This window comes from Miniopterus natalensis, chromosome 1, assembly GCF_054644295.1.
Source record: "Miniopterus natalensis isolate mMinNat1 chromosome 1, mMinNat1.hap1, whole genome shotgun sequence".
Taxonomy (NCBI): domain Eukaryota; kingdom Metazoa; phylum Chordata; class Mammalia; order Chiroptera; family Miniopteridae; genus Miniopterus; species Miniopterus natalensis.
Genome location: NC_142081.1, coordinates 112,253,203 through 112,275,345, shown reverse-complemented (window position 1 = coordinate 112,275,345; position 22,143 = coordinate 112,253,203). Strand labels below are relative to the sequence as shown.

The 22,143-nt window shown below is 39.5% G+C and overlaps 1 protein-coding gene and 1 long non-coding RNA gene across 2 annotated transcripts in view; both read right to left on the bottom strand.

Moving 5' to 3' along the window:
• LOC148094317 (cyclin-Y-like protein 1) overlaps positions 1 to 22,143 on the bottom strand; it is a 354,769-nt gene that overhangs the window by 312,770 nt on the left and 19,856 nt on the right. The window contains exons 6-7 of the mRNA XM_087825041.1: positions 20,220 to 20,382; positions 18,232 to 19,073 (exon numbers count right to left, since the gene is read on the bottom strand). Of these exons, the coding sequence (XP_087681167.1) occupies positions 18,963 to 19,073; positions 20,220 to 20,382 (274 nt within the window). The 3' untranslated portion in view covers positions 18,232 to 18,962. The remainder of the gene's footprint in view (positions 1 to 18,231; positions 19,074 to 20,219; positions 20,383 to 22,143) is intronic.
• On the bottom strand, positions 10,112 to 14,003 carry LOC148094318 (uncharacterized). Its single transcript, XR_015714281.1, has 3 exons — positions 13,934 to 14,003; positions 13,075 to 13,183; positions 10,112 to 10,171 (listed from the first exon to the last, which is right to left on the bottom strand). It is a non-coding gene; the product is annotated as an uncharacterized LOC148094318 (long non-coding RNA).

Below are 22,143 nucleotides of genomic sequence, written 5' to 3'. Positions count from 1 at the left end.
ATGGTCCACGGAGAGCCTCAGATCAACCATCTACCTAAGGACACCAGAGCCAAACCTAGACGGCTCCTCACATTGGCTGATACACAAACACCTCCCAGGAGAACGGAAATCAGCACACAAAACAGTGACCCTCAGACAACATAAGCTGCCCAGAAGAAACCCACCTGATTGACACTTTCTCTTTGTTTGTTTTTTCTCTTTTTCCCTTAGGAAGAAGAGCAAGGGGAAAAATTATTTGTTTTTACTTCTTGTTAAATTTTATAATAATTTTAAAAAGTTTTTTAAATTTTTAATTAATTTTTTAAAATTTTGTTTTATGTTTTTAAAGAATTTTGTTTTGCTTAGCTTGTTTTTTGGTTTTGTTTCTCTGTTTTGCCTTGTTTCTTTGCTTTGTTTTGTTTTATCCTTGCTTCCAAAATCAAGACTTTCTTGATATTCCTGCTTAATGGCTGGGACTTTATCATTATAACCAACAAGTTTACTGCTTTTTTTCTGTAGTTTCCCCCAAATCTCTTATGGGACTCCCTTCCTGCCTGGGCTTTACCTCTCTCTCTCTCCTCTCGATCCATTGGCATAACTTTTTTCTTTTTTCTTTTTTCTTCTTTTCCTTCTTTCTTTTGTTTTCCTACCTTCTGTCCTCTCATCTTTTTGTTAGATTGTCAGTTTCTCTTACTCTCTTTAATGTATTTTTAGTTTTTCATTTTCAACTATTATCTTATTCCTATTCTCTCCATTAATTTTTTGCTGGCCCTTCTTTCAGAATCTTTTCTCTGCCTCTATTATCTCCCAGTAGCTTCTCTATTTTTTACATTTAGTTTATTATTATTATTTTCTAAATTTTAGTCACTATTAACAACAATCTACTTCTCTCTCTCTAAGCTTTACTTTTCGTTCTCTTTTTTTTAAGCTATTTTTTCCCCCTCTAGAACTTGTGTTCTCCCTTCACTCTCCCAGTTCTATTTTCACTTGGGTTGTTTTCATTGTTACTGTCAAGATAATTTGTAAGGTACCCCTTGTTTCCTGGAAATTTAGTTGGGTATTGTCCTGCTTGACAGCACCCGTACAACAGCTTACATGATGAGGTTGGGGCTGAAACACACAGTTAGCCAACCTGAGAGGAGAGTCTTCCCAAGGACTGGTCAACAACACTCTAGGCCCAACCACAACAGAAGAACACAAAGAACACACAAAAGGGACACCCACAAAAGGGACACACCTAGAGCAAAGAGCTCAGAAGTATAAGGAAAATATACCTCTGGGCTCCACCGGTCTCACAATACAAAATCCCTCTCCACAAGACTGGGAGACAGCAAACATACCTAATATATAAATACAAACACTAAGACCTACCAAAATGGGGAGACAAAGAACCCCCAAATTAAAGAAAAGGAAAAATCACCAGAAAAAGACTTTGATGAGATGGAGTTAAGCAAGTTATCAGAAACAGAGTTCAGAGTATTGATTATGAAGATGTTCAAGGAACTTAAGAAGACACTAGATGATAAGATCGAGGACCTTAGTGAAAACATGAAAAAAGAGATACATAACATAAACAAAACTCAGACAGAGATAAAGAATGCTGTATCTGATATCAAGAATGCACTGGAAGGAATTAAAAGCAGGCTCAATGAAGCAGAGGATAGAATAAGTGACTTAGAAGACAAGGTAGAAAAAATCACTCAATCAGAACAGCAAAAAGAAAAGAACACTTAGAAGCATGAGGACAGTCTAAGGGAGCTTTGAGAAAACATGAAGTGAAACAACATTCACATTATAGGAGTGCCAGAGGGGGAGGAAAGAACAAGGGATAGAGAACTTGGTGGAAGAAATAATGATAGGAATCTTCCCTAGGCTGGCGAGGGAGAAAGCCACACAAGTTCAGGAAGCACAGAGAGTTCCAGGCAAGAGGAAACCAAAGAGACCCACTCCAAGACACATCATAATTTAAATGGCAAATGTCAAGGACAAAGAGAAAATATTAAGGGCTGCAAGAGAGAGATAAGCAGTGACCTACAAGGGAACCCCCATAAGGCTGACAGCTGATTTCTCAACAAACTCTTCAGGCCAGAAGGGAGTGGCATGAAGTTCTCCAGGTAATGAAAAGCAAGAAAATGCAACCAAGATTGCTTTATCCAGCAAGGCTATCATTTAAAATTGAAGGGGAAATAAAGAGCTTCTCAGACAAAAAAGGCTAAAGGAATTCAGTACCACCAAACCAACACGACAAGAAATGCAAAAGGACTGCTTTAAGAAAAAGAAAGAATAATGAGAGGAAGGAACATCAGCATAAAGGGGGGAAATCTCATTAAATAAGTTGATATCAATAGTAACCTTACATGTAAATGGAATAAATGGTCCAATCAAAAGACATAGGGTAGCTGAATAGATTAGAAAACAGGACCCAAATATATGCTGTCTACAAGAGACCCACCTGAGAGCAAAAGACTCACACAGGCTAAAAGTGAAGGGATGGAATAAAATGTTCCATGCAAATGGAAAGGAAAAGGAAGCTGGAGTAACAATTCTTATTTCTGACAAAACAGACTTTAAAATAAAGACCATAACAAGAGACAAAGATGGTCACTACATAATACTGAAGGGATCAATCCAACAGGAGGAAATAACACTTAAAAACATTTATGCACCCAATATAGGAGCACCTAAATATATAAAAATTTCTTAGTGGTCTTTAAGGGGGAGATTGACAGCAACACAATCATAGTGGGGGACTTTAACACCCCACTGTCAGCACTGGACACCAGCACTGGACACATCATCAAGACAAAAAAATCAACAGGGAAACACAGACCTAAATGACTCACTAGACCTAATGGATTTAATTGACACTTACAGAACATTTCATCCCAAAGCAGCAAAATACACATTCTTCTCAAGTGCACATGGAACATTCTCAAAAATAGATCACATTTTAGGGTACGAGGCAAGTCTCTACAAATACAAAAAGAATGAAGTCATATCAAGTATTTTTTCAGATCACAATGCCATGAAACTAGAAATCAAGCAGTATAAAAAAACTAAAAAATATTCAAACGCATGGAAGCTAAATAGGATGGTATTAAGCAATGAATGGGTTACCAATAAGATCAAGGAAGAAATCAAACACTTCATGGAAAAAAATGAAAATGAAGAGACAACCCCAAATCTATGGGACACAACAAAAGCAGTCCTCACAGGAAAACTCATAGCATTAAAGGCCTATGGCAAGAAACAAGAAAAAGATCTAATGAACCATCTAACATAATAACTAAAAGAACTGGAACGAGAACAGCAAGAAAAGCCCTGAAGAAGTAGAAGAAAGGAAATAATAAAGATCAGAGCAGAAATTAATGACATAGAAACTAAAAAAAAAATACAAAAAATCAATGAAACCAAGAGCTGGTTCTTTGAAAAGATAAATAAGATTGATACACTTTTAGCCAGACTCATGAAGAAACAAAGAGAGAGGACCCAAATAAATAAAATCAGAATTGAAAGAGGCAATATAACAACTGACCCAACAGAAATGCAAAGGATTGTAAGAAAATTCTATGAGCAACTATATGCCAACAAACTGGACAACAGGGGGGAAGTGGACAAATTCCTAGAAGCATACAACCTTCCAAAGCTGAATCAAGAAGAGGCAGAAAACCTGAATAGGCCGATAACAACTAATGAAATTGAAGCAGTAATCAAAAAACTCCCAGCAAACAAGTCCTGGACCAGATGGATTTACAGGTGAGTTTTACCAAACATTTAAAGAAGAATTAACACCTATTCTATTCAAACTATTCCAGAAAATTCAAGAGGAGGGAAAACTCCCAAACTCTTTTTATGAGGCCAGTATCATGCTAATCCCCCAAACAGATAAAGACACCACAAAGAAAGAAAATTACAGGCCAATATCCCTGATGAACATAGATGCTAAAATCCTCACTAAAATACTAGCAAACCGGATCCAGCAATATATTAAAAAGATCATACATCATGACCAAGTGGGATGTATTCTGGGGATGCAAGGCTGGTACAACATCTGCAAATCAATAAATGTGATACATCACATAAACAAAATGAAGGACAAAAATCATATGATCATATCAACAGATGCAGGAAAAGCATTTGACAAAATTCAGCACCCATTTCTGATAAAAACTCTCAGCAGAGTGGGAATAGAGGGAACATACCTCATCATAATAAAGGCCATATACGACAGACCTACAGCCAACATCATACTCAATGGGCAAAAACTAAAACCATTTCCATTAAAAACCGGAACAAGACAGGGATGTCCACTTTCACCACTCTTATTCAACATAGTACTGGAAGTCCTTGCCACAGCCATCAGACAGGAAGAAAACATAAAAGGTACCCAAATTGGAAAGGAGGATGTAAAACTGTCATTATTTGCAGATGACATGAAATTATACATAGAAAACCCTAAAGATTGCATCAAAGTACTACTAGATTTGATAAATGAATTTGGGAAGTAGCTGGATACAAAATCAACATCTGGAAATCAATGGCATTCTTATAGACCAACAGCGAACTTTCAGAGAGAAACTAAAAAAAAATACAATTTATAATTGCAACTAAAAAAATAAGATACCTAGGAATAAACTTAACCAAGGATGTAAAAGACCTGTATTTGGAAAAGTATGGGACACTCAGAAAAGAAATAGAGGAAGATGTAAACAAGTGGAAGAATACACCATGCTCACGGATTGGAAGAATTAATATCATTAAAATGTCCATTCTACCCAAAGCAATTTATAAATTCAATTCCTATTAAAATACCAACAGCATATTTCACAGACATAGAACAAACATGTTGAAAATTTATATAGAACCAAAAAAGACCCCTAATAGATGCAGCCATACTGAGAAAAAAAGAGCAGAGTGGGAGGGATCACTTTTCGGGACATCAAACTGTGCTACAAAGACATTGTAATCAAAATGGCTTGGTACTGGTACAACAACAGGCATATAGATCAACGGAACAGAACACAGTCCCCAGAAAAAGACCCTCTCCATTATGGTCACTTAATATTTGACAAAGGAGGCAAGAGCATACAATGGAGTAAGGACAGTCTCTTCAATAAGTGGTGCTGGGAAATTTGGACAGCTACCATGCAAAAAAATGAAACTAGATCACTAACTTTCACCATATACAAAAATAAACCCAAAATGGATAAAAGACTTAAAAGTAAGTCATGAAACCATAAAAATCCTGGAAGAGAACATAGGCAGTAAAGTCACAGACATCCCACGTACTGGAATTTTCACTGATGCATCTCCTAGGGCAAGAGAAACCAAAGAAAAAATAAACATATGGGACTACATCAAACTAAAAAGCTTCTGCAGAGCAAAAGAAAACAGCCTCAAAATACAAAGGAACCCAATGGACTGGGCAAACAGATTTGCCAAGAATGTATCTGATAAGGGGCTAATTTCCAAAGTGTACAAAGAACTCATCCTACTCAGCAAGAGGAAGACAAACAACCCAATGAAGAAATGGGCAAAAGACCTGAATGGACACTTCTCCAAAGAGGACACACAGATGGCCCAGAGACACATGAGAAAATGCTCACATCCCTAATCATCAGAGAGATGCAAATTAAAACCAGTGAGGTCTCACTTCGCACCTGTCAGAATGGCTCCATCAACAAATCAACAACCGACATGTGCTGGCAGGGTGTGGAGAAAGGGGACCCTAGTGCACTGCTGGTGGGAATGCAGACTGGGGCAGCCACTATGGAAAACAGTAGGGAGGTTCCTCAAAAAATTAAAAATGAAGCTGCCTTTTGACCCAGTGATTCCCCTCCTAGGAATGTATCCTAAGAATCCTGAAACAATCAGAAAGAATATATGCACCCCGATGTTCATAGCAGCACAGTTTACAATAGCTAAGATCTGGAAACAGCCCACGTGCCCATCAGGAGATGAGTGGATAAAAAGCTGTGGGACATTCACACCATGGAATACTACGCAGCTGTAAAGAAGGAGGATCAGTACCCTTTGGGACAGTATGGATGGACCTGGAGAATATTATGCTAAGTGAAATAAGCCAGGCAGCGAAAGACAAACATCACAGGATCTCACTTATATGTGGAATCTAAAGAACTTAATAAACTGATGAAAAGAATAGATTCAATGACATGGAAGCATAGATGAGACTGACAAATGTCAGAGGGATGCAGGAGGGCGGGTGGGTGGAGGGGGAGAGAGTAACCAAAGAATTTATATGCACAACCCAGGGACAGGGACAGTGGTGGGGAGAGGGACTGGGCAGGGGGATGGGACGGGGTTGATTGGGTCATTGGGGAGAAAAAGAGACATTTGTAATATTTTAAACAAAAATAAACAAATAAATAAATATGCATTTTAAACATTTAAAAATAAATGAATAAATAAAAATAAATTTTAAAAAAACAAACAATTGTTGTATAACAGGTCGTATTCTCCAATCGGATGGTGCCTAATTCCTGGAATATTTGACAGAAATGAAAGAGGATTTGTTGCTTACTTATCTCACATCTGATTAGGGAATTGTTACAGGGTCTTGGGAATGTGCTGCCTCTGTTTACTCACTAAGAATGCGTTAGAAAAGGGTTTTGAAACATGATCTTTACCTGTAAAATGAATCACATTGAGGATAGACAATGACCTTTTGTTATGTAAAAATTCATTTTGTTTAAATATTAATCATCTTACTTTCCATGAAATGCAATAATAATTTAATTCATTTTGTGTAAATGGCCTAAATATATTGGTTATGGTGCTATGATAGTCATCAGAACAATGTAATTATTACCTAATATGTTTTATTAATAATTAAACATGAACTCCCAGCTTATCAAAACATAACATAGAAGCATAACATTAAGCAATTCCCAAATACATCTGCAATGTGAACATTTGAGGAGCATATTTAGACTACTGAATGGATACTTGTGAGAAAATTAAAAATTATTTTGTTTCCTTTCCAATGTTTGCTAAAAAAAATTGACAAAATCATAACTGTAAACCTGGAAATGTGTAAAAGATTCTGATGATTTTTTCACAGCATGTGATTATATAATCTACTATAGTGAGGGGTTATGCAACTGAGAGACTAAGCGCTTCCCTGGAAGCCAAAGAAGTAAAACGAAATCCATGTTTCAGAACTTCCCTACCCCAAACGCATGTAATGTAGTAAAAGAAAGGGGGCTTGTAATACGCGCTTCTATATAATTCTTTTTCTAACATTGCTAAATTTACCATTGTTCAAAGCATTTCAGTGGTTAAAAGTGCTTGAAAATCTGTGACTGAGATATAAGTGATATTTAATGTGAAAAATTCATATTAAAACAAATAATAAAAAATGAATATTTGAATTCTACAAGGTATTTAATTTTACCAATTTTAACCTCAATAATATTTTATAAAAGAAAAAAATGTTACTCAGAGCTAATACGACTATTTCAATTTCCCACAGCACCTCCAGACTTCTACTTATATACCAGGATTTTTAAAAACGTTCCTTCACATGTTCTTTTATGTGACTTCCAGACTCTTTTCCCTGATGTTGACGTAGCAGAGTTCTTTATTGTTCTTTATTGTCATTTCCATTAGTTGTACAGCTCTCAGTTTTCACTACAGAAGATTTTGTATTTAATTCTTTACAAATGGATTTATGTGGCTCCTGCAGAGTGAAGGTTCCGTAATTTAAACATGACGTGACCGGCGGTGAGATTTGCTGTCCGTGTGTCTGTCCCGCTCCGCGGGCATGAGCCGCACCGCTCACCGCACAGAGCTGGTGGCTGTCGGTCACTGCGGGTCCCTGTGCATTACATTGAGCCGAAGGAGACAGGACACGGGGCGCGATCGTCCCCCCTGGGGCAGATTCGCACGGTGTGCCCTCCTGTCCCATTCTCTCCGCGTCCCTCTGAAGCCGTCTGCTGTGTGGAGGATGACAGCCTCCCTGCACGGGGACAACTTCATTTCACTTGTGAAGCAAGTGCTCTGAGCCTCTGTCACCTCCATAATATGTTAATTTATATTCTCCTTCTTCAAAAGGGGATTTGAGGTAACAGGTGTTTAAAATGTCTGCTTGGAACTTTTTCCTATTAAGTGACAAAGTTGGCAAGAGTAAGGCATGTCCAGTCACTGACGGGCCTCCCGGGGCCTGACCCTGCTGTCACCCCTCGGGGCTGAGCAGCCCGAGGCAGTTCACTCAGCAAACCCGCCTCAGTCTACACTGACCCCGATTCCCACGGCACCAGGCGCCCCGAGGACAGAGGCCACAGCACTGCGGGTGACTCAGGCCACAGGAAGGGTGTGAGTGTGTCAGGAATGACACAGAGCAGGCCTGGCTGGTGTGGCTCAGCTGGTCGGAGTGTCGCCCTGCACATCAGAAGGCGGCGGGTTTGATTCCTGCTCAGGGCACAAACCTGGGCTGTGGGTTCCATCCCCAATCGGGGCAAATACTGGAGGCCACTGATTGATGTTTCCCTCTTCCTCCCTCCCTTCCTCTCTCTAGGATCAATCAAAATAAGTAAAAGAACAGCGGGCTTTGAATATATAAAAAATAAAGAATGATGCAAAGTTCTATAGGGACTCGGAGGAGAGGGGTGTTCCGATTCGGTTTATTACCAAAGACTTTCTGGAGTTTCATTCACAGCGGAGCTTAAAGAATTGTAGGACTGGAGAGATGGTCGGTGAGCACGTCAGTCCAGTCTGAGAAAACTGGAAAAGAGGCACAGAAACTATGAAAGGTAATTTGTGTTTGAGGAATGGTCAGTAGTCTCCTTTGATTGGACAATGAAATAAATTGAGCGCTTCGTAAGGCTCCATCTTTCAAACACTTTATAGGAATTATTTAGGAGGAAACTGGCTTGGAGAGGTAATTTTCCAAGCTATTTACCTGGTTAGAAAATGGTAAAGCAGGACTTGGACTCCAGCAGTTTGGCTCAAGAGCCTGACTGTATAATGATTAGATCAGAGCTGCCTCCAAGGAAATGTGTGAAATAAAGTGAAAGTTAGGTTTGGTGTGGACTCTAGATGGCGGTGACCATGATGAATGGCGGCCTAAGACGTCTCAGCTTCATTTGAAAGTCATGGGGATCTTTAAGTTTTGAGGTCAGGAAAAGAATTTGAAGAGAGTTTAAAAAAGTATCAATAGGTAGCAGTTTACAAAATGGATCTGAAGGTTAAATTAAGAGCCAGTGGAGGGGAGTCAGTAATTGGCTGGAGTGGCCCCGGCAGGCTCTCACCTGACACAGGGTCAGTGGGACAGAGGGGACTGAGGGGACGCTCTGATGGCAGCCGCAGGGAGGGTGAGCATGTTCTTCCAGAAACCACATCGTCACAGATAATTAAAACACGTCTACATTTTTTGCATTCAGGCCATGAAATTTTAATTAATATTATTAATTAAATTGACTTGACAAAATCCCCTATATTTTATAATATTATAAATAAAAGGAAGCTGGTAGAGATCAGCAAAGTCCTGACCTGATGTTCCTCCTTGGAACTTTCTTCATTTCCTTCTTTTTTCCTTCCATTCTTTCTCCCCTCCTCCCTCCCTCCCCCTCCTCCCTCCCTCCCCCTCCTCCCTCCCTCCCCCTCCTCCCTCCCTCCCCCTCCTCCCTCCCTCCCCCTCCTCCCTCCCTCCCTCCTGGGACCCTCCCCCTCCTCCCTTCTTCCCTTTGTTTTTCTCTGCTTCTGTCTATTATTCTCTCTGGCTGGCAACACAGCACAAAACTATAGTGATATATAATAGCCATTATCTTACACACAACTTTTTCAAGTTTCAGTAGCAAAAAATGCATTATTTTCAGTACAGGGAAATTGCCCACAGCTGCAGCACAGGCAGGCCTGTCCACAGAAACACTGGGCAAGAGCCTCTGTTTGTGTTTTGCATATATGTCTGCTTATCACCTTGAACTGAAATAGAGAAATGCTTAGAGCAGTGCCTGGTACAAAGCAAGTACAACAAGTGTAAGTAAAGTTTTACAAAATATAATGTAAATACATGGAAAACAGTTTGTACAGAATCACATCAACGCTTCATGTTCTTGGGTTCACAGTGTCTTCTTCCATCTTGTCCTCTGTCATCAGATGTACATTGTCCCATCTCTTCTCTTTTGAAGCCAGTTTCTTGTGAGAGTTCATTCTTTTCTAAAAGGGGTTGTTTCTAAAACATTAAAGAAAATATATTGGTTAACATCAAATTACTACTTAGAAATGCAAAACAAATATTTATAATATGAGAGTACATTGGAAATGACCAGTATTTCCTGTCTTGTGACTTGTAAGGTTACTCTGAGTACAAATTTGGGAGAGCAGGAAGTAAGGGATAAATCCCAATTATGGTCAAACTTGATGAATACATATATTTAACATGTAGTAACACAATTTACTTCACTGCACATATTTGGGGAACTAGTCCAGTTTCAGATGAGAAAGGGTCTCTTAATCCACAGCTGTCCTGGGAAGCCCAGGGAATTTCTAAATCATCTTCAACCGGAGGATTTCTGAGTAAACATAATATAATACATGAAATGTGACTTCTGTCTGTGAATCTCTGGACTACTATTGATCTTCGATGCACCAGAAAGGATGTAATTGCACAGAGCAAGACCCCAGAACTCCTCAGAGGGATCCCCAGTGTACTCAGCAAGAGAATGGATCAGTGCATGGGTGTGAAAAAAACTACCCAAGGCCACGGACAGGACCATCCGAGAGGATCAGGGAGAACAGCGCCCCTCCCCCGCCTATCATGTCCATTCCCAACAGCCACTCTGGGAAATGCCACTCACAGTGCGCTGGGTAGAGCAGTAAATGGGCCTTGCCTCAGGACCGGGAATAAGGAGGCCCAGATTGAACATGCTTCTGGCTCCATCTAACAGGTTTTAAAAAGCAAGACCTATAACAATCAAACTGTTTCTAAGTAAATTATCTACATCTAAGGAAAAAGCTAAAGACATTTATAAGAACATAAAAATACTCAGCACCCAAAAAGTAAAATTCATGGTATCTGGCAGCCAATCAAAGACTACTAAGCATATCAAGAAGCAGGGAAATATGACCCATAAAATGAGTAAATTCATCCAAAATGACCCAGAAATAACACAAATGTTAGAATTAAAGAAAAGAACATTAACTTAGATAACATATTCATATCCCACATATTCGCAAGGCAAAGAAGAGACATAGAAGATATAAAAAGGACCTAAATAAATTTTTAAATGTGTGAGACAGTAATACAATGGATACATTAACAGCCTAGTAGACAATTCAAAAGAAGAAATTAATTAATGTTTGTTGAGGAACAGAAACCATCCAAGAGAAAAAGAGAAAGAGTAAAAAATTACAAAAGGAAGAGTGTCTCAGGGAGATGGGGGACAGCATCAAGCAGCCTAATATGTCTATAGAAAGGAGGGACAAAGACGTATTTGATAATGTTTATTATCACAGCTTCTATTCTACACGATACTGGAGGTTCTAGTCCACGCTATCAGGCAAGAAAAGAAATACAAAAAAGATGAGAATTTGAAAAGAAAAAATAAAACTACCTCTCTTTACAGACAATATGATCACTTGTGTAGAATATCAATTGTTATCTGAAAAAAGGCTACTAGAACTAAAAAAATATTTCTAATAACCCAGAATATAAGATGAATATAATATTGCTTTTCTATAACATCTAATTTGAAAAAAAATACAAATAATAATAGTGAAAATTATGAAATACTTAGGGATGATTGCATCAAAAAGATGTGTAAGACTTGTACACTACAAACTCATAACATCGATAAGAAAAGTTAAGGATACCTAAATACATGGAGAGACATATTTGGTTCAGGAGTTGGAAAACTCAGTATTCTCAAGAGATCACCTGATTCCAAACTAATCTATTGAGTCAACACATTTCCAGTGAAACTGTCGGGAAGATTTCCTGTTAGAAATTGACAAGCCGATTCTAAAATTTGTATGTCTATGTTAAAGGGCTTAGATTAGGAATAACAACTTAAAAGAAGAACAGCCCTAGCCAGTTTGGTTCCATGGTCAGAGCACTGGCTCAAGGACTGAAGGGTTCCGGGTTCGATTCCGGCCAAGGGCACGTTCCTTGGGTGAGGCTCAATCCCTGGCCCTGTCGGGGTGTGTGTGGGAGGCAACCGATCAATGTGTCTCTCCAACATCAATGTTTCTTCCTCTCTCTCTCTCCCCTTCCACGCTCTCTCAAAAGGAATGGAAAAAATATCCTCAGGTGAGGACTGAAAAAAGCAATCTACGAAACAGCCTCTGAGGCATAACAACATGAGCTTATTCATTTATTGGAATACATGAACATTCAGAGAAATATTGTGTGTGTGTGTGTGTGTGTGTGTGTATACCAGTAAGTTAATAGGGTGGCACTGGAATTACAAGCTATTTTTCTCTTAAACGGATTTAGACTCTAGCATGGCCGGGGTGGCTCAGCGGTTGAGCATTGACCTAGGATCCATGAGATCGGGGTTCCTTCTCCTTCAGGGCACATGCCTGTGTTGCAGCCACGATCCCAAGTAAGGGGCCTGCAGGAGGCAGCCGATCAATGACTCTCTCATCATTGATGTTTCTATTTCTCTCTCCCTCTTTTTCCTCTTTCTGAAATCAGTACAAATATATTTTATAAAAAAACAAAAACAAAAAAACAGACTGAGACTCTAAATCATAAAATATTATATATTATTGAAAATTCAAAGCACTTACTCCAAAATTAACTGGTGGTAACAATTGAGAACTTTTCCCAAGAAATTCTGATTGTAAGAAAAAATCATTTATATAATTTATTTTTCGATAGGGATTGGAAGTATAGTTTATGGTGTGAGAAAAATTCAAAAGTAGTTGCATCAAATAATAGTGCAATACTTTTTATATTATAGTCAAAATATAATAATGACAGATCTATAGTAAAATTTTCCCTAACTTTCAGCTTTGTATAACGCAGATCTTTGGGGAAGCTGATCCGTCGTCGTCCTGTGCAGTGTACTTTCAAAAATCAAAACCAGCAGAAGCTTCTCTAACAGCCGAGATCAGAGGCGAAGGGAAACCTACCTTCTCGGCGCCCTCTCCTCCGCTTCTGCGCCGCTGTCCCTCTGTCCCAGCTTCTCCTTCAGCATCTTCTGTGGCCTTTGCCAGAAGCAGCATCTCGTGCCGTCCATCCCTAGAGAGCACAGTGTCACTGTCATTGGTGTTTACAAGAAGCCTCTGCAGTGTTTCCACCACCAAGCAGGTCAGAGCAAGTCAGGAGCCCGACAGAAGCCAGGTCCTGGGTAATGAGAGTCGCCCTGGCTTTCGGACGGGCGGCTCCCTCCTGCCCTCCGACTGGGGGTGCAGCCTGGTTGTCTCTGGCAGGGTGATTTTTACTAAACCTAAACTGAAAAAGTCTCCACCTCACACTGAGGGCTGTGGGGGTTAAATGGTGTCTGTAACTTTCACAATCGTCTCCTTAAGAGCAGACACTGGCTCATACATACAGTTTGTGGTATGAGTCTCAGTATTTTATGTAACAACTTGTATATTATAGCTGTGAAGAAAGATTCATGTGGGTAAATTATTTAGACCTGAAATGACTTCAAGAACTATGACAGACAGCTAAAATTATTTACAAATTAAACACTGCTCCCAATTTTTCTCTTTATATTTTAAATGTATCACCCTGGCCAGTTTGCCTCAGCGTCAGCCTGTGGACTAAAGGGTCCCGGGTTCAATTCCAGCCAAGAACACGCACCTCCGGTGCAGGCTTGATCCCCGGCCCCAGTCGGGGCTTGTGAGGGAGGCAACCAGTCAGTGTGTGTCTCTCACATCCATGTTTATGTTTCTGTTTCTCCCCACCCCCACCCCCTTCCATATCCTCCAGTGAGGATAACACACACACACACACACACACACACACACGAAATGTCCCTCTCACCTCTTCAGTTTTTTTACGAAGACTGTTTCCTTCCTGTGTGTCCCGCTGTCGTCTGTCTTCTCTGTCCATCCACAGTGGCCGCTGCTTCTCTGCTGGGAGCTCAGGTTGGGGTAATTTCCTGCTCATCGTGTCCAAGTATCTGAATAAACGCGTGAATGCAAGTGAAGGTGAGTTGGGTGCTTCCCTTCTAGTGGCATCAGCTGCTTTGGTGTGCCCGACCCCCTCCTTGCTCACTTTTTATTTCTTGAACTACAGGAATTTCAGTTTTTCCCTCGGTTCTGCTCATGGGCTTGTAAGCCAGCGCTCCCCATATTCTGTTACACAGGTCTCCCCACCATGCCAGCTGCTCTTATGGCCAAAACAATGGTAAAATGTGGAGCAGATTCCTTCAAAACATTTTGCACAGTAATTATTCATAACTGAGTGGCCTTAGGGATATGAGTTTGCAAAGCAGGCTGGAATTACTGAAAACTGATTTCAGATCTAGAAAGAAAAACCAGATGTGAATTTCCTAAGAAAAAGATGTATCCTGGGCCCCTGCACCTTCCAAGGCCTCGATCAAATCTTCCATGTGTAGGCCAGGTCTCTGGGATGTCAACACGCTTAAGGAACTACCACAAATGAGCCCATGGAAGACAGAAGTCAGGCTGCGCAGACCAGCCCCTCAGTGGATTAGAAGATTGCTTTCCTTTCCTAATTTTCAGCCTTCCCCCCCTCGCCTCCCCCCTGAAAAGAGCCATAATGGAAAACACCTTGGGAAAATGAAGCCAAGCAGACATGGTTTTGAATCCTAACTCTGTGACCCTAGTTCATTTTTCCTTGTGTCTAAAATTTTCTCCACTATAAAAGAGGGAAAATAATGGCATCCTTTCAAGAAAATTTCTGTGAAGATATGTGTAAAGAACATACCTGATTGCTTCATGGAAACAGGTCCTCAATAAACAATATCTGTTCAGTTTAAAAGCCTACAACATTTTCCCCAAATTGCTAACATTTAGCACCTCTGTGTTTACCAATCACATTTTAGAAGTTGTTATGCATAAAATAATATGAACTTTATTTTTTTACCTTTGATCACATTTTGATAATTACATGTCAAATAATATTAAGTGATCTTCTTTCTTCTCTGCCTAATCTTTCAAGAGCTCCTCACTACAGCTAATATAAAATCCAAATTCATTACCATGGCATTGAAAAGGGCAACAGGATCTGTTTTCCGACTCTCTACAACCTAATGTCACGTCCACTAGAAACCTTTACACTCACTCAGGACAGAGAAACATTAAGCTAAGATTATTTTTCACTATAATGATGAAAAAGCTTTTAATGTTATACAAAGTGTAGTTTGATAGTTAATTTAGGAATTTAAATGATTTAAGTACACATTTACAAATTATTTTTTTAATTTGAAAACAGATTAAAACTCAGGCATATAAATGTAAACACCTTTCCCCACTATGAAGAGATTTAAATGGCAATGTGTCCACAAGGTAAGTATTTTCAGGGTTTCAATGTTACTTACTAAATTATTCCATGAAATCACTCAAAGATAAGCTCTTCCACAGCCAAGTCAGCTTTACATAAAAAACACTTTTAAGCAGCACACATGGCAAGTAAGTGACACAAGATACGCACAGCAGGCTGCAAACACCTTTAATCAAAATTTTCCCTCTTTTCTTATTCCCTTAAAATCCTCACTTTACTTTCAATTTTATTGTAATATAAATTTATATTTCAACATCTTACTTAGGAGGATTATAATTAAATGAACAGAATACTGAGAGTATTGCCGGGCGATTTAATAACAAACACTTCTTGTCAATTTAGTTATGCTTCGAAATTTTATAAAATATGAGAAAATACTGGCAATCATGGAGCTTCACACATTATTGTAATGTGTCCTGCACTTTTTAATAATCTTTCAAGCCATAGATCCAAGTAAAATCATTATACCTAATCTTTCTCTTTGTAATATATATCTTTAGGTTTAATGCTTAATTATTCAACAAATGTGTATAAAAAGGCATAGCGCTTTGAAACTACATGGGTTCAATGACAGCTTTGTTGACTCAGTAATTCATATAACTGTTGAGAAGTTTTCAGCAACTTATTTAGATTATGTTTATTAATATGGCACAGTTATAAATTTGAAAAAAATCCAAGTAAATCAAAGAGCATTTAAGTCAAAGGTAATGCTTAGTTAGCAATTCTCTAAGTGCCAGGCCCCTTCCCAAGTGCTCTACAGGTCTCACCTCACTTAATCCTCATAACAACCCTGTCAGTCCTCATTTTGCACAAGAGGAAACTGAGGCACAGAGAAGAATCCTGTCAAGCGCACACAGCAATAAAGAGAGCTGAGATTTCAACCCAGAGAGTGCTGGCTCCCAAAGTTAGTCTTTGATGATAAATCAAAATACCTACTCCAATTTATCACCACGAACAATTTCATAGGTGTTTATATACATTTGTAAAGCAAATCTTACTACTTTCAAATATTAACTCTCACTAGGGAAAGAAAATGATTCAGTAAGCATTAAAAATGAAAAATTTTTGATTTACAATTTAAAAGGTCACAGTACTCTAGACTTGCAAAGTCTAGTTTTAATTTTGTGTGGGAAACAATCTGAAATTGAACTTGAGGATTCATTACTGCAAACAAGTGCGTTACTGGAAGCCAAAACCATACACACCACACAAGCCGATGAAATGAATGTTTGTGCAAAATGTAGTATTCACAATGGGGAAAATTTCAGGATCAAATAAAAATTCTATCTAACCTTTTCCAAGTTATACTAGTTTTTCTGTGCCTGATTAAATAATGTTACTGGCATACACTACAAAAGTTGACATAAATATAGTAATTTAGAGAAAGGAGGGAACCTAAAGAAAAAGCTTGGCAGGCACGATGCTGGAACATATAAAACATGAGAGAAAGAACACACCTGGGAAAGAGGGAAAAAGAGGTCAAATAGATTGTTACCTGAAAAAAAATGTCAATGTAGGTTAATTTAACTTGTCAACATGTAAGGTAAATTCTCACATTTTCAGCTAAGAAAACTTTTCAAATTTATACAATTATAAAACACAAACTTAAAATATGGTATTATTTATATCCACTTTTAAAATAAGGAGAAGTAAATTGGAAAATTACTAAGGTATATTTTTCGGAGGGGAATTCAATAGAGTATGCCCACCAATTACAAGAGAACCAAAGTTAAGGTATTACGAGGCCATGGAACCTATCATGACGGAATGTACAGCACAGTCTACAGTAAGTCCGCAGTATATTCCAAGATACAAAGAAAAAATGTTACAGAAAAATCTAACTATTTCTTTACATTTTAATACAGACTGGCTTTAAGCACCTAATCTTTAAAAGAAATTTTAATTTGTTCAGCTATTCCTGCCAAAAGTTTGATAATCTTAGTGAACTATTAAACATACTTACATGCAACCCAGTAAAACCTAGAAAATATTTAAAACAATATTAATGACATTTTTTACTATCATCCTTGTGAATATTTTCTACTCATTTTCTTCTACTGTATTACCAACTCTAAAAATGGTAAATTTTTTGAAAGCTTATACTTGAAAATCCTGAAAAAGAGATGTGATAGAACTGTTCTAATTTTATAATTTCTTCCTTGTGAATGTGCTGCTCCTACAATTTGCCACTGTAACTGCAGAGCAGGAGAGGAGATTCTGACGACACAGACACATTTTAGCTCAAGGAGGAAATAGGGCATCATAGACAGTCCCACAGGGAAAGCGAGATGGATATCAGACAATCATAAGTTACTTTCTAGAAATCAGTTGGCTAATTTCTTTAAAAATAATTTCCAGAGATGATAGTCGATGGAATGCATTATAGGTAGAATAAGTCACTTATTCAATATAAGCCCTTGAACTACCGATTACCAAAAGCCACCTGATAGCAAGATAGTTCCTAAAAAGAAAAAAGAGAACAGCCACTCTTTTCCTCTAGCTTCTGTACCACCAGAAATCTCCATTTTACGAGTTCATTCTGGCAGTTTGTAGGCCAATTATACAAGAATACTCAAAGGATAAAGGCCACAGAATATGTGATTTTCATAATGAGAGGAGTTGTTACTTAATTTCTTTTAAAGAGGATCTTTCCCTTGGCCAGGTGGCTCAGTTGCTGGAGTGTCGCAGGTTCAGATCCTGATCATGGCACATACCCGGGTTTGGGTTTGATCGCTGGTCTCCGGGCCTGTAAGGGAGGCAACCAGTAGATATTTCTCTCCCACATCTACGTTTCTCTCTCTCCCTCTCCTTACCTCTCTCTCTAACATCAATTTTTTAAAAAGTGAAGTCTTCAAAGTCTAAAAAACTGAAATTAAAACTCATAATTAAAATTACTTTAAAATAATTCATATACACTAACAATGTCTAAAAAGTTCAGGAGGAAAGGAAATAACTCATAATGGAAAAAAAAGTGCCCAATTTTGAACTAGGGAGCAACAAAAAATATTTAAGAAATATCTGATGTCCAAAAAGGCCCTCACCCCAATATCAAAGTAAACATTAAAGCATTTGTAACTATAGTATATAGAAATAGGTACTTCAAGCTTTCTAAATGGGAACATCAAAGCTCAAAAGAGAATGTTATGTAGGTGGTTACTAGAAATTTAGAAACGTTTAAGATACAAATTTCCCATTTTTCCAAAAATTGAATGCAAAAATAAACAAATGTAATATCCTCTAGTAGTTAAAATAATCAAAAGGGAAATGAAAAATACTAAGGCTCATGGATTAAGCTTAGGCTAAAAGAGTTCCTCATGATGTTGAAAATTTTCATTTTGTTTTAAGAGGAAATACTAAACTTGCTGGAAGAGGCACCTTGGTATTTCCACGGCCCTTGTTACTGTAGATGAGAAGCTGACCATGTTAATTCCCCTCATTTCTCCCCTAAAAGGAAATCACTTAGCTGGGTCTGAGCAGGAGCGGTGACATTTCTCCATTCGTGGCACATGAGGGGCTCACCATGTCCCAGCCCCTCACTCCTCATTTAAGATAAGATGGCACTGGCCCGCTGCGCAGCACTAAAGTTATCGCAGCTGCGGGATTTTCTTACAGCCGCCCTGCACAGGTTTTTGTTTTCACAATATCTGGAAATGGCCTAGGAGCAGAAATCAAAGAGAGCACAGACACGTTAGAAATCACAGGGTTGCAGCCTGAGCACAGAAAGCGCCACCGCTGAGCCGCACATGCCGCTTCCTCAGGCGGGTGACAGCTCCTGCCCGTGGGCAGCTGCGGGCTCCCGGCCAAGCCCTTGGGCTTCTCCTTTAAGCTAATTCACTGAGGCGAGTCTCTTAGGGGCTGTGATTAGATGGCCAGAGGAAAGGGGGACGGAGGGTTTATTTTAAAGTTTGGGTTTTCTCAATGGCGTCTAAGGCGTGACAGGCTCCTAACAACACTATCACCTGTTGCCTGCGCACTTGGTCCCTTAAATATAATAAACGCACGGGGGAAAAATCAGTGTTTCCTCAGCAACTTAAATTCTATCCAGTCTTTATTAGCTATTATCTGCTCTAAGCAAATTTAAATGAGACAGGCTTCTGCTGTACTTTCCTGAAAGGTAGGAAAGATCTAATGATTGAAGCACCACAAGGTACTGTTTCACTTGCACTTTACTTTAAATGGTAGAAACACCCCATTTCCTAAAGTGCGATCAAAGTCCCACAGAAAGTGTCCATTTTAAACGTGTCCATTTCAGTTGTGAATAATTTTGTTGTATCACCAAAGGTCATAAGCCATAAATATGACTGTTCCATGTACTTTACCATTTCCACTAAAAGCCCATGTACTTTCTACTCCCAGTATTTGAAACACACATTCCACAATTAATACAGGTCCCTCAGGTGAGCTTGTCTCACAAACTCACGGGACTGAACTGTGACACATACAGAAAAGGCATGAACTTGCAAAGTGAGTTAAGGTGGTAAGTAGGTTATGTTTGTAGATATGATTAGTGATTCAATTGTAAGAAATTATTCATGTATGGTTACAAAAAAGAACAGTTTCAAAAAAACCATCAAAGATTAAATTTGATTTAAAATACTCTGAATCATAGTCACAGAAAACATAATTTTCTTAAACCGTGGGATTCTTCCTATCAGCCATAAAAGATACCAGAAATATGTGAAAGAGTTAGTAAGTCTTCTTCAACCTGGTAGTTTAAAAAGCTTTTCATTTTCCTACATAATCTGAGTTACCCACAGATGGTGTCTGGTGGAAACCCCACTCTGTGACTCCGCAGCCTTACCTCCAGGGCCTGTGCTCTTTCTTTTCGCAGACAAGCAAATTCATTAGGCAATTTGTGGTCACTTGCTAGGGACCGAAGGTCAAAATAATATTTGGCATAGACACTGGCAGAGACGTGCAAACGAAACCGGAGTAGAAATAAATACTGCGTCTCCAGCTCATTTCTGAGGAAGAAGGAAAACACAAAACCCACACGGGCGCGTCAGTCCCGGGCGCCCGCAGGCCCGGCTCAGCCCGAGGCTGCTCTGACTTAGTTACGAGACCGCAGAAGCCCCGCTGCGCTGCTGCGCTAACGCTCAGACAGCGCCCAGGGCGCAGGGCGGGGGCCCTTCCGCACCCCAGCACTTTGAGTTCGGGACAAGGGGGAGCAGGGGACGTCCCCCTGAGCCCTGTGCTGCTGGCCCGGGCTCGTTCCCCAGAGTCCCGGCGGCGCAGCTGGAGGCTCCCGCTCCTCCCCGCGCACAGGCCCCGCTGCGGTGCGGGCGGCAGGAGCTGCGGGGCTGTTCCTCAGCTCTGAGACCCTGCGGGCTTCCTCACCAGGCCTGTGCCAGGAAGGGGCTCATGAAAGGAGAGATGTGCCAACACAGGAGCGGGCACATCGCCATGGCAGCAAACGGAGCACTGAGGGCTGCCACTATTATCTTAGAGGGACAAGTCTTGAGGCAACAAGGATTCACCTCTAGTAAATAAATAAATAAAGATGCCACACTCGGTGGGAAAGGGGAACCCTCCCCGCCCCCAGTGCACGGGGCTAATGTCAAAGGGCACATGCAAGTTTCTGTTCACCTGAACCTTACTGGGGAGAGAAACTGTCACTTTCACAGACCTGGATGCACTTTTAAAACTTTGGAAGGCAGAAGATTACAGATAGATGTCTTGGCTGGACTAAGCCCACCTTATGATATGGCTTCTGAGAGAGCACTAGAGTCAAACTCCAACAGTGTTCCCCACGCTGGGGATGAGATCCCGAAATGTTCAGCCTGCCCTGCCCCTTCCCAGAACAGCAGGGGGACATTCCCAGGTGAGGTGCGTTCAATAAAGGAGGAAAGGAAATTTGGGAGCAGTCCCTTTGCTATGTGACCATAGTGCTGTCACTTTCCAAGAAGTTAAATAAATATAAAATTACAGTAAATTGTACTACTTCAGTCATCCCTTGATAGTCATTAATAAAATGACAAATACCTCAACAAACATAAGAGAAGCTTTTCAAACATATTTGCTTTCCTAGTTTTAAAGCTTTAATATTTTATCCATTGGATAGGTCAGGAAAAGCTTAATGTTCTCCGGTATGGAGAACAGTCAGAATATGAGCGGAAATTAGGTTTTCCTCACTTGTTACACTTCAAACCTAACTCAACCTACTTCCAAAATTAATTTCCTGTTCAAATGGACACAAGTCTATAGAAATGTAAACCAGGTAATATTCTGATAATTAGATAAACAATACTTACTACAGGAATAGATGCACTTTACTGTCCCATTTACATTTTCATCACAACTGCACATTAATTGTGACGTTTAGCACCTTCCTAGGGTCACCATGCGTGTTAACAGGGATTAATCATGAAGCAAAGCGTGATGCCTACAGATCATGCAGCGTCTGGTTTTTTGTTTGTTGTTTTTTCAGTTTTCCAATGGCTACATGGCTGAAGGGCAGGCTATTCACAGGCATAGCAAATTGCCTGAGTAGCAGCTGCTCAGTTCAACTTATTTTTTGAAGGAAAATCATATATATATTTTTTTACTTTTTTTTTTTACTTTTAAATTTTATTTTTGTTTAAAACATTACGGAAGTCCCTGGAAAATCATATTCTAAAAAGACACATTGATGTTGGAAAGTTTTAAGAAAAAGCTGATAGACACCAATTTTTCAGTTTAGACTCCAAGGAGATCACTACCAATAGGAGACAACAGTAGGTGGATGA